Source organism: Pteronotus mesoamericanus, unplaced genomic scaffold (assembly GCF_021234165.1).
Source record: "Pteronotus mesoamericanus isolate MK-2021 breed Mesoamerican mustached bat unplaced genomic scaffold, CSHL_Meso_final contig_116, whole genome shotgun sequence".
Taxonomy (NCBI): Eukaryota; Metazoa; Chordata; class Mammalia; order Chiroptera; family Mormoopidae; genus Pteronotus; species Pteronotus mesoamericanus.
The window spans coordinates 34,497,545-34,520,590 of record NW_026555027.1 but is presented as its reverse complement, the minus strand read 5'-3'; the positions used below and the strand labels follow the sequence as shown (position 1 = coordinate 34,520,590).

Genomic DNA, 23,046 nt, shown 5'->3' with positions numbered 1-23,046 from the left:
CAAGCTCCTCTTGGTATGAGTGTTTTGATGTTTCAAGATGGCGTGCCTTGGCAGAGGTCCTCTTTTCACCGATTTGTTGAGCACCCCTGTGCCCTTTCATTCTGGAAACTCAAGTGTTTGATAATTTCCTCCCCTACATTTTCTGTTTTTTTCTGGAGATCCTATCACTTGGGTATTGAATGGCCTGGTCTGATCTTAATTTTTTATCGTTTCTTTTTATTTTTAATCTATCAGGTTCTTAATTCTAGCTTCCAATCCTTTTACTGAATTTTCAGTTTCCAAGAATGTCTTCCTATTCTTCAGTCATTCCTTTTCATAGCCTCCTATCCTTAGTCTACTGATGACTTATCTTTTCTTATCTCTCTGGAGATGTAATAGTTTTCCGAAGCATCTTCTTTCTTAGCCTCCGATTCTTCCAAGTTGTTGGCTTTTGGATTTTTTATTCATGTTAGCAGCTTTCATCAGATGTCAGGTTGTCCTTTGTAAAACTGGAGGATTCAAAAGCCGGTATAGGTTTGCTGACTGAGACTTTCACTTGAGGGCTGTGGTTCTCACTCTTGGCTGTACAATGGAATCACCTGGGAAGCTTTAAAGAACACTGATGCTCCAGAAATACTCATTTCATTGTAGAATATGATCTGGGTATAGTGATTTTGAAAATCTCCCCAGGCGATATTACTGTGCAGCCAAGGCTGAGCGGTACCATCAAACTGTGTTCTGCCACTGAAGAACCAGTTCTTCAAATCTTTATTTCCGGCCCATGAAGCTCTTCAGCGAAGACTCTAATATTCCTTCATATGCCTATGTTCGCTTTATTCTATTTTTGATACAGCACCTTCACTCTCAACTGTGGATAGTGTCTCTAAGTCCAGAGACTGCCTACTTCACCTTCCGAGGATGAACATGTGGGCCTCTCTGCAGGGGTGGAGCAGCGACTGTCCGGCTCAGAAAAATGGGGAGGGAACTAATGGCTCTAATGTCATTTTTAAACAGTTGTCAACTGATACTATTTTAGGCCCTTCTTCCCCTTAACCAGCACTTCAGGACATACTTTTATTTTTGAGCCTTCAGGGTATTCTGCATGTAAATTTCATTGGCGTTCATGTTTTCCTGATAAATTAGAATTTGGCTTTCTTCCGTTAGGCTTCCACACTTCTGGGGCTAATAACTTCTCCCGCATTCTTCCCACAGTTGAGGGGAATTGTGACTTAAAAAAAAAAATACTGTATTATCAGTGGATTGTCAAGAGCATGTCAAATTTGTTATCTTCAATTTGTCATCCTTACACATAATGGGTATCATTCTTTCTATAAGAAAGTGAGCTCTGAGTTATACATAGTTAGTTTCTCCATACATTTTTTTCCCCCATGGGAAAAAAAAAGTAGTAGGGATTCCTAGAAAAACAATTTTAAATATAACAATGAAAGCATGGCCGTAATAAAACCACTACACTTTATTGCTGTTGTTGTTGTTGAATGAGACATGAAACAGGGAAGGTGGAGGTCAAAACTGCGTGAGTTTGTCATGGAGAGGAAGCAGCCAGGGGTTGGTGACCAGACCTGGGCTCCTGAGTTTTGACTCAGAGTTAAAATGTTAGGCAAAGAGGCGATAACTTCTCCACACAGACTGACAAAACAAAAACAAAACAAAATACCGGCAGCCCATTGCCCTGTACGGTCTGCAATCACACTCGAGTTGGTCCACAGAGGGAAATTTAGATTTTTGGCTTCTTTAGAAAGCGTGATTGCAGGACTCCGACCAGCAGGAGCTGGGTCGCAGCTGTCCCTTCAGATGGCACGGCAACCCCTAAATACTATGACACCTGCGTGGCCTCTAAGCACATTTGAATTTGCAATTTCTGGGATATGGTTTAAGTTTTTAAAAAGTGACAACAACAACAAAAGCAATCCTTCTCATGGCAGAAGAACCCTGCTTAAGTCAGAAAGAATTAAAACATTTATTGGGCATAAATATATTACATATACACTACAGATACAGTTAGGTATTACATAGAGCATAGTATTTGCAAAATCTATACATTAAAATTGATATGGCAGTTTTAATACAATGTATATGAAATAGTCTAAAATTTACAATACAGGAAAACATGATTATTTTTTTTTCCTAAAGTTGAAAAGATTGGAATGTATGTCCAACAGTGAGGTAAAACATTTTGTCTTTAAATTTAAAGAATTGTGCAAGGATAACATTCAAACACATTCAATTAGGGCACTTTTCAATTTTGACAGGAATACTGAATTACTGTAGCCAACAAAACACAGTTAGAAAATGCCAACATTTCAAGTTGATAAGAACAAGGCAGATAATATGAAAAAAATCTTTTAAAAAAGTTTTCTTTTTAAACAATTTCTTTGAGGACAAAGGGCAGTTTGTTTCACATGACTGGAATTTCTTGTGCCAGGGATGAGTTTTACATACAGAGCATCAGAAAGCCACGCACTCATTCCTACATACTGCAAAAGGGCAAAGAGATAAGGTTAATATAACACTTTATTTTATTGTTCATGTGTAATGGCAATATATATAGTTATATATCAATATCACATATACATATTTGTGATAGAAAACAGTGCCATATAGAGTAATAATTTTTTGACTGAAGGGATTATGATGAATACCAAATAAAGGAGAGCAATAAAATAAAGTGCTGTCAGCTAGTGTTTCGCACACTTCTGCTTTCTGGTGTTTAAATCTGGTAGTATGAAAGTCTCAAAAAGATCCAATATTCATAGCAATTTTGGCCTAAAGTATTATTTCATTAAAAAAAATCTCAACTGATTCAGAGCAGTTGTCCTTTATAGCAGCAGTTCTAAAGTGTTTCCAAAAAGGGACATTTTTTTTCTTTCTGCAAACGAGGTTCTTGTACTCATTTGAATCTTCATTGCTTGAAAATGCCTTCTCCCCAAAACACCTGCTTGAAATCGTCTCAAAATGCAGATGCAATATTACAGTGGGTTATAATACACATTTAAATAGAGGGATAAGTTTTGGAAGGCCAGACTTTGGCAAAAATATATTTACCTTGATATCATCAGTTTGCAAGGCTAATTAAACTAATTATTATAGTCAATAACAAAATACAGAACTCTCTAGTACTTACTACATCAATATAGGCACACAGAATAATTCATTAATCTTAGCACTTTCTTTAAGAGATGATTATGGTTTTTTGGGTACATGTAAACGTTTCAATCACTGATAATGGATTTTTTTTGGCATTTAATGCACTAGATGTTCTTATCTTTAAAAACACAAGAAAATGTGAGAAGATTGGTAATACTACAGATGTTGCCGAGGAACAAGACTGACCTAAAATTACAAAAGTATAAAACACACAAAAAATAACATGCTACAAGGAAAAATTAGTACATAAGTACATTTAAAAAATTTTACAATAAATAAAGATTGCACTGTAATTGGCATTTAAAGTACTGTATGCAGAATATAGTATAAATAAACCAAAAACAAAATAATGTTGGTTTCCCCATGACTTTGGTATGGGAATATTTTAAGCTAGTACAGGATACTGCATCTTAAGACAACATAGACCAAGCACAAAATAGCTATGACGAAGAAAAACCAAGTAGCAAAAATATACAAAAACAGAAGGCAGGGGGGATACACTGTGTCTGTTGCACCCTTTTGGAATATATTTGCACCTCCAACTCTTAAATGTCCCTGAGGTACGTGAACATTATGGACTTCATATAAATAATCCAATGACTTTGGGTTAAAATTGATTATCTCATGACTCAAAACAAACATGCTAGAGTAACACTTTGCACTCCAATAGCACCTGTTAATCAAGGATCTCAAAGCACTTACAAACGTTAGAATCCCCATTTTATTTTATTTTATTTTATTTTATTTTTAATGCATGGGAAAACTGAGGCACAGAGAGGTAAAGTGACGTGTTCAGGTCATGCAGCAAGTTAGTGACAGATCCAGGTAAAGAATCTAGGCTCCTTGACCCCCAAACACCCTGTGCTCACAACCAAATACCATTCCCTCTCCACACACGGCCAGGTCAACCCCACAAGAATAACAACTACAAATTTGGATGACTCTTTTTTGGGTTTTACCAATTTTCATCTGCTGTTAGCTTAGTATTATGTGCACTGAAATAAAGTATGGAAATTTAATCACTTCATTGATACCTCAAAGAACAGCCTAAAGGCAAATCTTTCAAAAATAATGAGCTGACGTGTAAGAAGATTTCTCACAATTACTGTAAATCATGAACAACGGGCAGAGGCACTAAACTGTCACCAGTTCTCGTCATATAACTCTGGTCAAACATAACAGAATATAATAACTCTAGTGATTAGATTAGAAGTAGTTATATACAAAGACAAACAAACAAGTTAAAGCAGCTTTTAAAATAGCTGAACAAGGAAACAACTAACTATTGCACAATGCCCTTTTAAAGTTACTGCTATAAATCGACGTGGTAAAATCTACAATGCTCCATAATTTATAGGTGCATTTTGGTTACTTGATTTCTTAGACAGGCAGCTCATAGTGTTAAAATCATAAGAGATACAGATTATTAAAACATTTTAGATTAAAGTACACTTTTTGATCTTAATGAGCTAAACACAGTTAAATAACCGAGTGACAATATGGTTGTTTAGGGCAGCCTTCTCTGAGTGAACACATCTTCTGTAAGTTGTTGTTGTGTGGTAATACTCTGAACAACATTGAAATCCTAGCCCTGTAATGACACACACTGTGATTCACGTTGACAGCTATAGATGGTCAAGACATAAGAAGTGACTAGTGAATATAAATTACTAAACTGTAACATGGGGAAAAAAAAAATCAAAGGCTTGCAAAGACATCAGTGAAAACAGAAGGCAGATCTGAAAATGTGAAAGATAAGAAAGCTAGCTTTTGGTATCTGGTTTGCTCTTCTCCACCTTTTTTTTCTTTTTTCTTTTAAAAAAAAATCCAGTTTAATCTCTTCCTAGTTTTGCATTTCAAAAAGGTGCACCAAAACACTGATATTTTTTTCCTAGCTAAATCTGTAAAACAAGAGAAGTATATAAATCAAAGAACAAAAGGGCGTAAAAAGGGGATTATCTGAATAAATGTGTGTATTAAAATGTGTAGCATTAATTAAATTCATACCTCTAGTTTTGTTGGGTTTGTTTACTTCATTAAGAAGTACTGTAATATAAAGGCAAATAAAATGGACAAAGTTGCAAAGCCAACCACAATGAGGGCTGCAAACTGTTCGTCAGTAGGCATCATGCTCTTCATTTTGGGATCATCTAAGCTCCCCATGTCCCCTGTAAGCATGACCTCACTTCGTTGTAATACAAAAGCTGCAGAGGGGCTGAAAGCTCCGCATAGCTCCTGAGAGGTGTCTAAACAGCGACGACATGCACACACGCGGAACCTGTAGTCTGTGTTGGTCTGGAGGCCTGAGATTTGGAATGTGGCTTCTTCTCCCTTGTACACCTTCAACAAAAGGAAAAGTTCTGGTCAATTAATTTATACTAATCCTGTGGTCTCTGCAACATCAAGAATTATACAGAAGGATATTCCTTCCAGTCTGTGTGCCATCCATAGAAAAGGCATTCCAGCCAGCTCTGAATGAAACAATACAAAGTTCAGTGATTCTGGCATTGACCGAAGGAGACAAGGCACTGACTAGAACTGTAGCGGACTTAAGTGATACACATGCATCTGGATAAACTTCAATAATTACTTAAAATCAGAAGATGACTTAATTTTTACAAAGGGCTCTATGATCTTGATCTACAGAATAAAGAAATTTTAATTAAAACAATTAAAAACAATGACTTGTATGAACAATGAAATGCCAAATTTCAGTTGAACAATTTTCTGACAATTGGATACACCAAGTAACACTACCCCATTAAGATATCCCACCTCTAGCCCTACGAGGTAAGCACTCTTCTAATTCTATAATTAGTTTTACCTGTTCTGTAAGTTCATCTAACAGAAGCAAAGAGTATATATATCCTCTTGTGTCTATGAGATTCATCCACGTTACTGATTCAGTAGTTAATTACTTTTACTGAGAGCAGTGTTCCATTGTATGCCTATATTTCAATTTATCCATTTTCTTTTCGATGGATATCTATGTTGTTTTCAGTTTGGGGGTTCTATATAATAATTGTATGAACATTTCTGTACAAATTTTTGAGAACTTAAGTTTTTATTTATCTTGGGCAATACCTAGGAGTAGAAGTGCTGGCCACAGGGAAAGTCTATATTAAACTTTAGGAGAAACAGTTCCGAATGTGAATGAATCATTATCTGGAACTCCCATCAGCACTGCAGGAGAGTTACAGCTACTCCACACACCCTCCGTCAGCATTTGCTATTGTCATCAGTCTTTCGTATATTAGCCATTCTAGTAAGTGAGAATGGTACCTCATTTGCAGTTCCCTAATGACTAATGATGTTTCCCATCTTTCATGCGCTTACTGGTCATTTCCATACCTTCTTTTGTGAAGAGTAAGTTCAAGTTTTTTGTCTATGTTTAATTTGTTTGCTTTTATTAATTTGCAGGGGCTTTTCACATAATCTGGAGGTAAGTGCTTTGTTAGCTGTATGTTGTGCCTACCTTCTCCCAGTTTTATGGCTTGCCTAATAATTTCTTGAGAAATTATTGATGTAGGCCAATTTATCACAAATTATAATTTAAATAATTAAGCAGTGTGTCTTGAATGTTCTCTCTGTGTATGACCCATCTGTTTTTTTTTTTTTCCAGTAGGGATCTGAGATGTTTTCTTGCCCAGTGTTAATTCTCATAGGGTGTGGCAAACGTAGGTTTACAGTTATGAGTACACAAAACACAGTTTTGGTATTATTCACTAATTACTGTATTATTTTCCATACGAACAACTCTAAACCTACTTTTGCCCCGCCCTGTATATTCACCATGAGCCTTACTATTACAGGACTTCAAAACTGCCAGTGCACTTAGGCAGAGGTTTCCACCTTTGGCTTGACTGACGCTAATAAGAGTCTTCGAGGAGGAGAGGTCTCACAAGGTTCTTCTATTAAAGTTATACTGATCCCAAAAAACTTACAGAAGATGATAATTAGATCAAAATTACATAAAAATTTATGGCTTATATTAGAGTCAGTGAAAAGACAGAGGAAAAAGTAGCAGGAATTGAACCAAATCAGTAAGAGATGGGCCAGTGAGCAATTAAACAAAAAAATAAAATTAAGTGCTTTTTTTCTAAGAGTGGCACTGAGTTAGTGCTAAAAACATGCCTGACACACAGTAGTTGCACAGTAAAAGTGAGCCATTATTATTATTACTATTTAAAACTTAAAAACTCCAAATATATTCTTAAAATACAAGAATTAAAAGTGATAGATAGGAACATTTCCAACAGGCCACCTCAGTAAAGCTGTCAATTTTGCTCATTAATATAAATCCATACAAAGAATATTTCCAACAATTTCGACTTGCCTAAAACACCAGCTACAGAGTTAGTAGGAAACTACAAATGTTGAGTGTTTCTAAAGCCTGCTTGTCAACCTCTACCAAGGAGGACATTTTATCAGTGAACACAAGTGCACTGGCCCCACCTTTAGTGTTGGGCGAAAGGAGAGAGGAGAGAGCAAAAGAATCTCATAGCTTTGAAAAGCTTTTTAATGTTCATCTGATATTTAGTCTTATTTTCCTCCTGTATTTTCAAAACTTGCAAGAAGACTTTAAGTGTCTCATTTATTATAGTTTTGTTTAGTGATTAAACCCAGGAAAAACAACTGTTTGTTTCTCATACTGTTCCAGATTCATCATTGCTTTTGCCAGTTGCTTTGTTACATTTTAAGCATGTTCATCTTGGTGAGTTACTCTGCTTCTTTAAAAAGAGTGGCATGTGCCTTTGCAACTGGAATTATGGACAGAACTGGGCTGGAGCAAGTGAAAATGAAAGACCTCCCCCACCCCCAGCCCAGGCAGCACAGAGAGGCCACCCCCTTCTCATTGCTCACTGTTTCAAAGACGAATTAACTGGGTATTTTAAGATGAGCGCGTTGTCAGGATGATGGCCGCGACACACACCTGGCCAGCTATTCAAGGGTTCAGACTACACTGTGACGAACAGTCCATGAATTATTTCCCAACATGTGAGCGGTCTCAGGAAAACAATGACATACCTTGGTTTAAAGGCACCTTTTAATTATGAATGTTCTTAACTTCCTTGATTTCTTTAATTTAAATGTTCAAGTTGATATTTTCTGAATCAAGTCTTTTCTTGGAAACTGTTGGGACTATTCAGAGGGGGAATGATTTGCAACCTATGGGACCAGTATGCCAGTTTGATAAAACAGGTCCCGCCACATTCACTGTCTGAGCTTTGGTTTCTACCTGCAACATCCCGGGTACACGATTCATTCTGGCTCTTTGGTGGATATTGATGTTGGGATGGTTAAGGGGTTAGAGAAAAGCTGCCATCTAAGCCTTAGCTACAAGGTTTCTGATACACTTCTTTCATTGATTCTTTTGGGGGCCCTACCTCTTGAAATATTTGTTTACACTCATCAAAGGGTAAAATATTATTGCTCTTGGAGCTCTCCCTTTCCTTTGTGCAACCCAGAGGAACAGGCTCTGGTTTGTCGTGGCGACTAGGAGGCACCGGGCAGCAGATCCCTCTGAGGTACAGGAACTGCCACTTTCTAGGTTTGTGAAGTTGGGCAAGTCAAGCTTTGAGCCTTAATGTTTTCCCATCTTTAACATGGGGATAGTAACAGTTCCTAAGCTTGCTCCTAGGTGGACTGAGGATTAGAGGAGACATGCATGTGAAACATGCTTTCTGAAAGGAATATGCTGGGGATAAATCAAGTTTATCGAATTTAATCCTCCTGATTACAGTTGCAGGTGATTATAACTTCCATCTTAAAGATGAAGAAACTGAAGGGAGGCTGTTAATTTCTTAAGGTCTCCTAACAAATAAAGGGAGAGGTGGACCCCAGATAAGATCCCACTCCTGCACTCACCATTGGCATTGCCCCAGCTCTGCCTGGTCCACCCCCGTGGGCAGGCAGTGATGTCACCACCCCCTACCCTCCATTTCAGTCCTCATCGAGCGTGACACCAGGTCCAATGCACTCGGCCCCATGATCTCTCTGGTGTGTCCATGAAACACGTGGCAGATCATGCCACCCTGGGTTCTGCTGCCCCAGAGGGAAAGCACTGCCTTTTGGATGCACGAAGAGCAGCCCCCGACCCCGCCTGTGCCAAGCAAAGACTGGGGAAGCGTTGCTGTAACGTGGCTTCTTATTACCTGCCAGCAAACAACGACCCCATTGCAGAAAACCACTTAATGACCTATCCCCACAGACGTTTCAGAGAATTTTGCAAAGTGGATTCATATTTTTATTTAATATCTACTGAAATGATTTCTATGATTTCCATAATTTGCATGACTAGATCTCTTTAAGAAAGTTAGCCCAGAAGTATATTTAATTCCCTAGAAACTCAGTTCATGGAATCTTGAACAGACTTTATATGGTAATTTGATTGCACTTCTCAGTTCTAACTCCTTTGAGTAAAAGTCTGAAAATGTATTTTGAAAGCAAAAAAATGCTACTTTTCTCATACCATTAGGCATAAATCTTAGTGAAGGAATATGGAAAATGAATGTGTAATTGAAGGAAACTTCCTTTTGTCTAATGATTATTAGGCAAAAATGTCAGTGAAGGAAAATAAATATCTAATTGAAGGAAACTTCCTTAATGACCAGTCCAATCAAGAGTCAGGCTTTAATTTGTAAATGCTTTTCTTTTAGCTATTCTTAAGTTTTAATTAGAATGGCTCCCCTCTTTCACAAGCATTGCCAATATAATGTTAATACTATCTTTTAAAAAGAAATATTTATGCTAAGTATTATTATACATGGGACTGTGTTATAGTAACTCCACAGCACCCAGCACAATGGCTTGAACCAAGTAGATGCTCAGTGAATGAGTTCTAATTAGAACCCTCAAATACTTAACAGTAGATGTTCTTATACCACACTCTTTGAAATAAATGAGTGCTAAGTATCAGAAGACACACACAAACCAGAGAGGCAACAGGAGTTTAGTATGGGCGCAGCCATCATTGTAAAAAAAATGACATCATTAACAATGATTAAGTTATTTTCAGTGTATTGATAGTTTCAAATTACTTTAGAAATAGTCAACAATGCTTACTAAGCCTTTTGGATTAATTCTTAGCTAGGGGAAAATTAAAACATCCCCAAACCCCATTTCCTGAGGGTTCTGTTTCCTGAGGTCTAAGTTAACTGATTTGTTTTTGTGTAAATAATCACAGCCCTGAGATCACAGAATCACGGGCCTCCAGCGAGGCCCCCAGGCTGGGCCGCTCTCCTTGGCAGGGCAGTGGGCCGTGCCTCCCGGCCTCTTAGGATGTTCTTTATTGAAGTAACCAATCATAATATTGCAATAAGTACATAAGCAATATTATTTTTATAAAGACAATTTCCATTCTTGATTCGACATACAATATATTTTGAAGTAATTTTGACATGTTTATTCCAAAAAGGGGACAGGGGTTAAAGTAATACCAATGTAACCAAAATGAAGAATGTGTGAGATTCTTAATTGAGAAAAACATGCCGTGTAGCTGAAGTCCCTTAAAAAGAAAGCCTTTGGGGGCAGATCATCGGAGGCTTGTACCGGGACCAGTGCCTGCGTCTTTTTCCTGAGGTCACGCCTCTCCCAAAAACTGGGAAGGGGGACACAACTGTGCAGCACTGTCACTCCCATGGTGCCTTCTCAAGACTGAGCCAATGTGATTTTTTCACAGGAACCCTGAGCTAGAGGGTCAGTGTCCCCACTTTTTTACAAGACAACCAAGGCTCAGCAAGATGAAGCACTTTCTCCAACATCACATGACTACGGGAGGCACAGGACAACCTTGGCTTCTCTGTAGAGGGTGCAAGGCAGGGCAGGCTCTGTGCGTCTGAGTCAGAGGACAGGCCCGGCTAGTGACGGAACCCGCCTCCGAGGTGTGCTGTTTTCACCCCTGCGGGCACGCAAGCACCACGGACACTATCCCTGCTGTTTGTGTACGCCAGGCAGCCCTCACAGTGCACACAAAGCACCTAACAGTTTCTCCATAGACCCAAGGAATGTGGACTCCAGGAAACTGAATATAAATTTATTTCATATGAAATTTAAAATAAATGCAGGCATGAGGACTTTTCTGGTGTGAGGATTCACCACCTTTTTCTGATACTCAAAGGGATCTGTAAACCTAAAAACCCCACCTAAGAATCAGTAAAATAAATGATGACTTTTAAATATCTCCCTCTTGATCTATTCTTATTTTGCTTTGGATGTGATGCTTTACCCATGAAAAAAACAACAAAAAAAAAAACCCCAAAACAGTGCATGAGACAGTCATAGCCTCAGGGTTTAATTTGTTAGGGAATTAAATTGAAAGCCATTAAAAAAATATGTAGGCTCCAAGACTAAGTTCTATTCAGATAAGATCTTTACTTGCAGTAACTTATGTGATACCATGACGAATCGCTACACGTCCAGTACTACATTCTAAAATGACACTAAGTAGAAATATATTGAGAGAGAGATGCCATCAAATTAAATACGGAGCTCTATAAATTTTCAGATGCTTCAAAGGTCTTCTTAATGCAACAAATAATTGGTCACAAATTCTGGCTCTTAAGAGGTAATAATGTCTTATAATTTATTACCTTTTTCTCATCTTCAATGTTTATATTAAAATATTTTTGATAAAAATTATTGCTTTCTGCACAGGAATGTGAATATGAACCATTTCACTAGATTCTTATGTATGTAATAAACTGTTGTATCTAGTGCAAATGCATACCTCTATACAATTTTCATTCTTTTCAAGAATCTTTTTCAATTAATATTGACTGAAAAGCAGTTTTTAAGCTTCTTAAAAAAAAAAGTATGGTCGGAATGTTTATTAAGTGGCAGAAAAGCCAAATCAAGATAAGCACACAACCTAATGCGGAGTAAATTTCAGGTGAGGATTTAATACTTTAAGTTAATTGATTGTTTCATAATTAAAACCAGCTGCTCATCCCACATCATGAGAGGTGAACAAAAGAAAGCTAATTAGCTAGAACCAAGGCAAAGGCGAGGTCAATGTTTCAAGCAAAACATCAGCAAAGTCCTTGGCCTTTGCCATATGTTGCTGTAAAGAGAAGCCTGGGGTTCAGAAGGATATCCTCCTGTTACAGGTGATATTTTTTCCCCTAAGTTACAAACATCATTTCTAAATGCACGCCATGCTGAAGCTTATTCTCTTAACCATTGTTAAGTTTAAATAACTCTGTTCCTTTGAAACTGCCTCTTCTGTGCTTACAGGAAACATCTATGAGTGCCTAGCTGTGTGCCAGTCCTAGGAAAATAAACATGAGAAAAGCAGCGCATACAGTAGCGGGTCCCGTCCGACGGGGGCTGTGATGGAGGCCGATGCAGTGCTCCCAGCAGCGTGCGCCTCTGCAGCGGGTTACGCGCAGCAATGATGCGCTCTCATTTTCTGTGAATTCAAAGCCTGTTATCTCTGGACTATAATTATTTTAACCATTACTCTGCACACATAATATAAATAGCTTTCATTCCCTATCTCGTGTCCAAAACAAGTGAATGAAGTACTCCAAAACATCATGTTTCACTTAATGTTTATTGAATAGGGAAAAGCAAAAAACTCAGTACAATTTGTCCCTGACTCAACTGTGGCTTTTCATGTACTGTTACCAACCGTAATCATTTCTTGGTAAATGTAGGGAAGACATAGTTATGTGAAGAATACTAACGCCTATCTACTAAGCCTGCCCTGTAGTACTGTGCTTCATTTGTAACTGTTTACAAATAAGAAATATATTCTGAGGCATACGTGGGATTGTGTATTATTTTAACATTTATATGCCCATGGGTCTAAATATATAACATTAAACAGCAGATTCAAAACAGCCAATCTGTCAATAAAATCTAGATGACCGAGTGAATTTACCTATATTTTGACAATGCCTGACATGTATAGATAATGACCAAATAATGCTGCTTTTTAAATATAAAACAGTAATCACTGTGCTTTAAGAACACCTGTTTCCAAGAACTGGTGGAAAAGCATGGGACATGGTATAAAAGGTTTTTAAAAGTACAATGACGAATATGCAATGAATGTACTGTTGGGAGTATGACATTTTTAAGTGTCAAGTAATACACTGTGAAATTCTGTAACATTTCATCTTTTATCCATTTTTACACTGCTATGGAACAGGGCGATGCTACCATAGGGTTAAAGATGACTAAATCTGGTGGGAAAATCATCTGCTCCCTGTCTGAGCTGAGACCCTGAAACCAACCCTATCTTCCTGGTAAGCTGAAACAGTTACACACGTAAAATTACTTACTTTGAAATGGGATATACTGTATATGATGAGATTGGAGAGTGAAAAGGAACAGTAGTGTTTTGGCTCTTATTTAAAGAGGAGTGACAGGAACTTTAGCGACATCATCCACTGATGTTAATGAATAATGGTGGGTGTTGTAGTTAAAATAGAGTTTTTGCAAAATGTGCTGAAAGAAATTCATTCTTTTATCTGACACTTCATATTAAGGAAGTACAGTAAAATGTACCAAAAGTTCTTTGGTTCATTTTAATACATTTTCATTTGCAAGTATTATTACTATACAAGGAATGTCAACCATTAATTTAACAAAAACTCTGACTCAAGTGATCTTCAACTTGATTTGTGTTACCTGGAGGCTCAAAAGCGGAATAGAGAAGTTTTCACAAATTATGCTAATTCAGAAGACAGGTGGCAATTTATCCTCAATTTTCTGAGTTTGATATAAATGCATGACTCTATTGAAAGCATTGATAAAGACTGGGCCTCAGCTTTCCTAATGTAGTAATGGAACCCTGATTTCACATAGATAGTTACTAAGTTCCTGGAACATTATAGGAGCCTATAGAGTATCTGAATCTTTAATTGCCAGTAACTTATAATGTGTGGATTTGTGAGAATTAAGAACCGAAAAAGGGTGTGAAAAATCATAATACCAAAATCTTTATTTGGCTGGATTCCAATTATATTTTTTCTTGCATGTGTTTATTATGTGAGCTGTACAATTTGCTACGCAAATTATAGTCCATGAACCAGCATCACCTGGGCACTTGAACCCTCACTCCAGACTGACTGAATCAGAGTCTGCATTTTAATAGATTCCCATGCACATGAAAGGGTGGCGAGCAGTGTCCTAGAGCTTCTAAATCACAGACCACAACATTCGGTAGGTCATATTCCTTATTCTTCCATTATAACTTCTATTAAAGAGGCAGAGAGGACATAGACTTCAGTAGTTAAGTAGAGACTACCTCTCCTCTACAGTAAAACCATTGGCACTTTAGTTTTCAATTATATACAGACTTTGATATTTGCAAACATCACTGCCAACATCAAATACAAATACGGAACTTAACACTTTTTACTAGATTATGCCTGGGAACTGAAAGTTTAAGAGGAATACCATCATGTACAAAATAAAATGTAAACTAGGGCTTGTAAGCCCTACAGAACTAGGTATTGGGTGATGTAGACAGTTTCTACAATTGATTTTAAGAAAAACGTATCTCACTGGTCACTGAATCATTCAAGGCAACAGGGAAAGGCGAAGGGCCAGCCTGACTCGGACAGCCCCACACGCGCCATGCACACTGGTTCTCACCTGTTTGTACTCGGATTCTCTTCCAACCAATACCTGCAGAACGTAGTGGACGGGGTCGCCTTTCATTGGTGGTACCGTCTCCCATAAAATTTCACATGAATTTCCTTCTAACTGTGTTACCCGAGGTGCTGAAATACAGATGATTCACATTCAAGATCAAAATGAAAAGCGTCACATTGGCCATATTAGAGAGTAGGGGAGGGCTTGCATGGTGCCTGCCCTGAGGCGGGGCTCTGGGCCCAGCCTCCCCTCACACCAGCGGGTGCCCCTTCCCCAGGGAGGACACTCTGTGACAGGTCAAAGGTGAAACAGCCTTTGTTCATACCATATCGATTTAACTGCTGGGCCTGGACTAAATTTTTGTTCTTTTTCCAATGGCTATGGAGAATCTTCTCTGACTAGGTCCTGGACTAGGTAGTTTGGGGAATGCAAAAATAGGTAGCATAAACCCTGCATTCAAGGAAATTAAGCTCTGAGGGGAGGGGACAGTAAAGTATGAAACAAGTACAAAAAGAAACATAATGTAAGGCAGATTAAAATGAGAAATGAATTTGAAATGTTAGGTAGTTTGAGGGGAGAAAAAGTCCCATCTCTGTGAGCATCTAAGGAAGAGTTGAGAAGCAGGTGTCATCTGACACATATTCCAGGGAATGGGCAGCACTGAAAACTTATAAAATGACCATATATTTATAGTTTTTAGTTTATTTTGCACCTACTGGACTCATTCTGGTTTAAAGTTAAATATTTTCTCATAGCTTATGCTATAGCTCCAGCAGGGGTGTCCAACCTTTTGGCATGTCTGGACCACACTGGAAGAAGACTTGTCTTGAGCCACACATTAAATACACAAACACTAATGAAAACTGATGAGCCAACAAAAAAGGATTTTAAGTAAATTTATGATTTGTGTTGGTCCGCATGCAGCCCGGTGTTGGACACCGCTGCATCTACAGCTTAGTTCAATATCTATTTTTCTATTTTTTTTAAACTAGAACATGTAGTTACTCTCTCTGAACCTCTTTATTCTTTAATTTCTAATTACATAACATTAAGTCTTTAGAGACATTTGTTTCTACTTGTAATTCTGTATAAGACTGATTCAGAAAAATAAAGGTTTTCTTTAAAAAAAAGTTGGAATTAGTTGGTCAAAACTCCAAGCAATTTACAGAAAAACTAAATAAAAAATCGTATCAGACTAAACAGTCCTCCAGCTAAGACAACACTTTCCTGAGTTTAAGAGGAAGAGGGAGAGCCCTGATCAAGCGGCCGTGTGAGGACACTGTCCTTCTGAAGTAAATGTGCCATGAAAACCAAGCGCCATCAATTCAGCGTTCCGCTTTCTACAAAATGAGTCTCCACCGACAATCACTTTGAGAGGCAGAGCTTGCTAATGTGAGCAGGCAAACCTGCATCCCAGTAACACCTGCCAGCCACAGTGGGTTTGGGAATCTCTTCTGTTACAGCTGAAAGGCAAAGCTATGCTAAAGGGCCGGGGCATTTCCTGCCCAAGTGATCCAGCCAGGCCTTGCATGTGTCCATCCATTTACCCTAATTTCTTAGCCACATGAGAAAGCAACTGCCAAAGAGCTTCTGGACCGCTGCGGGGCAGGAAGCAGGGGGAGGTATTTACCACAGAGCACCCTGCAAGGAACGAAGGGAAAACTGCACAGAATCCAAGCCAGGCCCTGACTCGGGTCCTGGTGGCCCCCCGCCCCCTGTAATGAACTCTGAGCTGTGGTGGCAGCTGACAGAGCTCCTGCACGCGGAAGCAGCAAGTCGGACGGCTTTGCTCCTGGGGACACACACATATAGGACCTTTTTACAGGTTGTGCTCCCCACCCCCACCCCCAACTTGACAATATAGCAAACCCTCACTTTCACCCACAGAAAACCTGGTTCAGGTAGTCTGTCCGTCAACCTCAAGGTCATTTTAGGCAGCAGCTGGATAAAGCCACCAATACTGCCCGCCCCCTCAAAGACAGACAGTAGGGACCTTCACAAGGATCATGATACTGGGGAGGGTAGAGTTCAGGAGTCCATGAAGGGGTGGGGCCTACGCCCAAGGCTGGGTGGGAAAGGCCCGGCCGGCTTTACTCCGAGGCCATCTGCCTTGCTTGCTGAGCCAGCTGGGCAGAAGGCGTAATGCTACAGCTGGAACTGGGAAATGAGGGCTCGGCAGGTCCGTCGGAGGGAGTACCTGGGCTGAGTGGCTTTGGCTTCTGCCCTAACTCCATGAAGAGGGCAGAGAGTAAACTAGTCACTCACAAACCTCAAGGAGATGAGAACAGACTACGGCTGCCAAAGGCGTCTCTCCCCAGTGAGAGCTGTGGACTGGGAGAACAGGTTGCCAAAGCTGCCTACAGCAGTCTCTAATCTCTAGCAACCTCTGCTTTTCCTCAATGTCTTTGGGAGGGGAGACTCTCAAACCTTCCACAGTAAATTGTCCTTAGTGCTACATCAGGAATTCACTCTCGCTTCTAACTGAAGGCTGTCACTCAGGTCTGTTTCTTTTCTTTGTCCATCTAGTTACTATTAAATTATTTGTAATAATCATTTCCACGTACTTGAGCAAGTCTTTTGGTAGGCCATCTCCTTTAAGCCTTCTCATTTAAAACCGATTTCCCTACATCTTTTCTTTTAGAAAGTTCTCTTGGTAATATCTTGGTGACATTAGAAATATTAGAAGACTATACCTAAAGTCAGAATTGTAGCTCCTACTCTGAGTCACAACCTTTCCTCACTCTCACCAGAGATCAGGCCGAAACACACTGCCTACAAACCTTTGATGGTGGGGGGGACACTCTTGGTTGTGCTGAAGGTGTAGGTTTCTGAGAAGGGCCCTTCCCCAGCCTCGCTCGCTGCCTGGATTCGGAAGGAGTAGCAGGTGAATTCCGTCAGTCTCTGGACCTTGTAGGTGTGGCTGGGTCCTCTGTAGATTGAAATAAACCTAGAAGAAGGAGCCGAATCCATTAGCCACATAAACTTTTATTACTGACAAGAAATTATGATACAAACTAGTGGAGCAGATTAGGCCAACTTGGTAAATGCTTCCTATACAGTCTGAATTATAATAATCAACCGATTGCTGTGTTACAGCTTAGGGTCTAATATACCTTTATAAATAAAAACAGATTTAAATACATATGAGGTTTAGAATGAGATCGCTTTGGTTATGCTATAGATTCTAAAAACATTACTTGTTTATACTTTTATTTTTCAATAAAATTTCAAATTTTTCATCATCAAGATACTGTTAACCTAATCTACCTTCTACTATGTACTAGGCAATGATGTTAATGTTAACTGGGCACCTAAGAAACATAGTGTCCTCTACCTGAATTTTCCAAATAATGTAGATTTAGCTAGAAAATACTTAAATTTTAACTGTTATCTTTCCCAGATCTTTCAAAGCCCATTTCCAAAACTAGTAAGAACACATTTAGGATTATAAATCTTAGGAAAAAAAAGAAAAAAAATACTTTGCTCATAATTATCCATCATAGTTAATCAAAATAAGAGAAAAATAGCACAGGTAGGCTAACCAGTCTTGACTGGCAGCTTCTGGATCCTTCTCCTGTTTGAACCAGATAAAATATTTGTACTTCCCTGCTTATTAATATTTCCATGAAACATAAGCATAGAAGGCAGATGAAAAAATAAGCATCTTGAAAAATTACTATTTTCACAATGAAACTGCATACTTGTAACTACAACATACAGTCATCATTTGTCTTTTTATAGCTACTTGTAAAATTCTGGAAATAACATAAGTTCCCATAAGCTATCCAGACTCTTTAGTAGATTCAAGATCTGAATCCTGCTGGTCCAGAGACACTGTGAGAACCCTACACGAGCTATTCCAGCGTTGCCTTGTCCCCACACAGGCCAGGTGGTTTTCCCAGTTTTCAGTACTTTGTCACAGCATCTGAGGACAATCAGTTGTGTTCAGATACTGCTGGAAGTTAGTCAGTGATAGAATCATAATTCAAAATGTGACTCTTAGGTCGATTTGGCCTAAGGGGTAAGCAAAATGCATGCATTCATTTAGCAAACATCTGAACATCTGCTGTGTGCCAGGCTCTGGGATTCAAAGCTGAATAAAACCTAATCCCTGGGGGTTAGTTGGTCCTGTGCGCAGGCAGGGTTTTCTGAAGAAGAGAGGCAGCTTTTCCATGTGCTAGAGAACAGACCCTGTGGGTATATGGATGGATGGATAGAGCTTCTACAACTTTTTTAATAAAACCCATCAGAATCAACACTTACTTTAAAATTTCCATGCCTTCATCAGCCTTTGCAATCGAGTCCCTGAGCCATAGTCACTTCACCTGTTAAACGTTCCTTCTGCTTTGCTCTCTAAGGAAGCACCTTTTACTGAAGGCTGAACATTTTCATTTCAGGAAAGCCATGCTGAAACCCGCAAATACCATGGCAACCTATTCAGTGCTCTTGACACATCACCGCCTTAATGAAGATACCCTTGCTAATGCTAGAGGCAAATAGCTATTTATTAACTCAGCCTCACCTGGCCCAAATCTCTAACCTGAGTAATTGCCCTTAATTATACTACAAAATGGAAGTCATGGTTTAAGAAGTAAAAAGTGTTATGTCTTCATTACAAACTTAGAATAAAGCCTGGTTTTTAAAGGAGTTTGGAGAGCACTACTACCAACAGCACTGGTTTCCTATCATCCCCTCCTCTAAGAAGAGTGTTTCCTTGAAAATAAGTTCAATATGTATATGTAGGCAGTAGAATAAGCCTATCTCTGACTGGTCCTTTAATTTAGCCTGCTGTCTGTCCCAGCGATGATAAATCACAACCTGCTTGCTGCTTCACGAAAGCCATCCCTGCTTTGCCTGACCTCCCGCCCCCCCAGGAAAGGCATTAAAGAAATTTGAAGGGTGGAGGGGAAGAGGCGAGTATTCTTATTTTGTTCTCAAAATGTGTATGGAAATAGCTAAAAGAGACGGTGGCTAATTCCTATGTCATGTAATTAAGCAGGTGCATGGGGCAAGGAGGTGGGGCGTGGGGAGACATCAGGAACCTTGAGGGTTGGATTACTGTTCCAAGACAGCCCAACATCAACAGCGTCAATCCCACACTAAATGGCCACCTAGAAAAATAGTTGTGCCATGTCCCCCCCGGGCCTGAGCAATGAAGCAAGACGGCTGTACCCGTTGCCGTCCGAGGACCTTCCCCGAATCGTCTCATCCCGTGGGGAGCCATTTCAGAAACAGTGAGCCTGCACATTGCTTAAGAGTTCATATTTTTCTCATTTCACAGGTTTCCGTCACCCTCTTCTTAAGGAAATAAATAGCTGAGAGCAGAAAGCAAGCTTCAAGAATGAGATTGTGGGGTGAAAGGGATGAGGAAAATGTGGTATTAACACTTTTTATAATGTGGAAATCATTGACCAATTATTTCTAATTTCATATTATTTTACTGTTTTAACAAAGTAATGTATACAATGCACAAGTAAACAAATTCTAGTTAAATTCTACACCTAAGTCAGTTTAACAGTCAGGAAATAAAATCCTTCAGAAAATCTCACCTCTAATTTTAGGTTCCAAATATATCTTCAAATGATAATAGCCAGTTTGGCACTTTCAGTCTAATTTTAAGGGTATTAATTCTGAAAGACTTTAAGGGGTCACACTGGTGGTGTGCTTCTTCTATACCCATCTGAGTAACTGATACGCTCTCTGTAAACGCAGGTTCTGTGACCAGCTCAGGCACTGCAGGCTGAGTCACTGGCTGTAGCGACAGCACTGGCCTCACAGATCTGTTGTGAAGTTTAAATGGGTTAATAAAAGAAGAGGGCTTAGGACAGCCGTGACAGGTAGTAGTCACTCAATTGTGTTGGCTCTAATCATTTAACAATGCTGAGAAGACAGGATTTTATCAAAGAAACTCCACCTTCCTTTCTGAGGGACCGTCTATACCAGTGCCTCTTCCCCTGGTGGAAAGTCAGCTGTGTGGTGAGAGAGGCTGCCCCGCAGGCCAGGCCCAGCACTGGCCTCGGCCGTCAGCTGTGGGGCCCCATCCACGGTGTGTTTAAGGCTGTTCGCTCTCTCACATGTGGACCTGTCGTCAGTGAAGCACAAGCAAGAGTCCCTCCTTCAGCGCACCGTGGTGGGACTCAACGTGATGGCTCATGTCAAAGTGTCCACACAGAGTAGGCCTCAGATAAATGTTGATCCCAAAATCTTTCTGTGCACGTTGACAGTAATAACTTCCATTTCAAACAACAAAGGCCAACTGGAACAAAATAAAAAGCAGGCAAGACAACACAAAAAGTGCAATCTCTCTTTCATCCCAATTCTGCAATTATTTCCCATGATTCCAAGAGGCAGGAGAAAAAAAGAATTGTCTTCCTTCAGAGGGTGGTGATCTACGCCAGCTGCCCAGGGGCCTCTTTAGGAGGCTCCGTAGGTTAACATGCCCTGTAGCTACAACCACTCGGAGAGAGATTAACAATATTCATTAATTTGTTTTACAAAGACCAACTTAATTCTTTCTCTCCTAAATTTTTATTTTTTAAAGGCCAACTTCATCTGGAAATTCATTAATAAGTAAGTGAAAGGCCTTTGGTGATAGAATGAAATGTGCTACGCTTCCTCAGACAGAGTGATGGAAGACTCCACATTTCAAATGCAACCAAGGGAGCAGAGCGCAGGGCAGAGTTTTGCCATGAAGAAGACAGTAGCTCTCCAGCTTTCCTGACCCTCTCCCACTCCCTTATATGGAGAGGGCCCAGGTCAGTGCTTGGAGCCTACACATGTTCATGGGCCACAGGTCCTGGGACATGAGTCACAGCCAGGGAATGACAGAAGTCTGGTTGGCTTGAAGGCCTGATCCATGCTACCTTGGCGTGCACTGCCCAAGCCTGGGGGAAGGGAGAAGACCCTGGAATGGGAAGAAATCACCTGGGAATATGGGGAGCACATAAAACAACTGGGGTGCCTAACCCGCAAAAGATAAACTCTCCTAAGACCTCAATCCCTTGATTTTTGATGGTGGGCATGGCTCAGGCAACAGGGACACACTAGGTGGGGAGAAACGTGCTTCCCCCTGGCCACACCCTGGACTCTGTTGCCTGGTCAAGACTGGACTACCCTTCCCTTCTCCCCATCTCCCCCCAGCGCTGTGGGTGGAAAGTGGTGGAGCGCTGGGACTTGGACCCAGGAAGGCTGGTAGCCAATCTCAGCTCTGCCTCTTACTGCCCAGTCACTCGCCCCTGCTAAGTGTCCGTTTCTCCTGTCTGCAAAAGAGGAGCAGTATCCACCTCATGGGTTGTTTAATCTGAAATGTAGGTAAAAAGCCTGGCACTGAGCCTGACACATAGTAAGGGTTCAACAAATGGTATCTGCTGGCTCCGACTCTGTCCGCTGAGTCCCAGAGATCCCTCACAGGGATTCCAGACAGGCTCACGCGCCCTGAGGATGGCTGTGGCCCTCCACCCCTCCCATGCAGGCTTCTCTCCAGCTTACTGGGGCCACCACCAGCTTACGCGGCAGCAGGAATAGGCGCACCCGAACCTGTGATGTTCTGCTCCATCTGTAACAGCCTGTGCTAGACAGACATATAGCTCTCTACAAAATAAGTGAAACCAACTGGGTGACCAAAGAGTAAAAATGAAGTGTTCGCTTGGCTACTTTTATTATAGGAATGTTCCTGTGCTATACACACACAATGAAATAGTGTATAACAGGTGACATGGTTCCTGGACTGCAGTCGACGCTCAAAAGTCACTGAGTAACTTTAGTATCAGCTTAGGCAAAGGCATATGTAGCCACAGGTACCCCTTACAGTATCACAGCTCCTTAAAGGTCAACCTGAACCCACACTGGCAGTTCCTGAGGGATCTTCTATTCCATCCTCAGTCCCTGCTGCCATTGGCCACGTATCTTTGGAGGCATCAGCCCCATGACGCAGGGTTCCTGTGAAGACCAAGTAAAGAGAGGACAAGCATGGAAACACCTATGGGGCTCTACAGCAGTGCCGCCCCGTTGGCACAGGGACTGAAGGCAGAGTGGCTAATAGCAATCTTTCAGTCAGCAGACTTGAGTTCAGCTTCAACTGCTTGGTGATCTTGGGCTCTAGAGAGTCAAGTAGCTGCTTCCTCCTCTGTAAATGGCTATGATAATAGTGCCTACTCCTCAGGGGGTTGTTGTGAGAATCAAATGGGATAATGCAGGGAGAACGCCTTACAAAACGCCTAGCACTTGTTACTAATAACAAAGCGCCAAGGTTCATGAATGATTAGCTCCTCTCTCAACGTTGGAGGAGCCTGCAGGATG

At 40.2% G+C, this 23,046-nt stretch overlaps 1 protein-coding gene across 3 annotated transcripts in view; it reads right to left on the bottom strand.

Annotated features, from left to right (window-relative positions):
• Positions 1-1,966: 1,966 nt before the first annotated feature.
• Positions 1,967-23,046, bottom strand: part of FNDC3B (fibronectin type III domain containing 3B) — a 311,713-nt gene continuing 290,633 nt past the window's right edge. For all 3 annotated transcript variants that reach the window (XM_054580585.1, XM_054580576.1, XM_054580593.1), the window contains exons 24-26: positions 17,529-17,695; positions 14,749-14,876; positions 1,967-5,484 (exon numbers count right to left, since the gene is read on the bottom strand). In XM_054580585.1, coding sequence (XP_054436560.1) covers positions 5,173-5,484; positions 14,749-14,876; positions 17,529-17,695 — 607 coding nt within the window. In that variant the 3' untranslated portion in view covers positions 1,967-5,172. The remainder of the gene's footprint in view (positions 5,485-14,748; positions 14,877-17,528; positions 17,696-23,046) is intronic.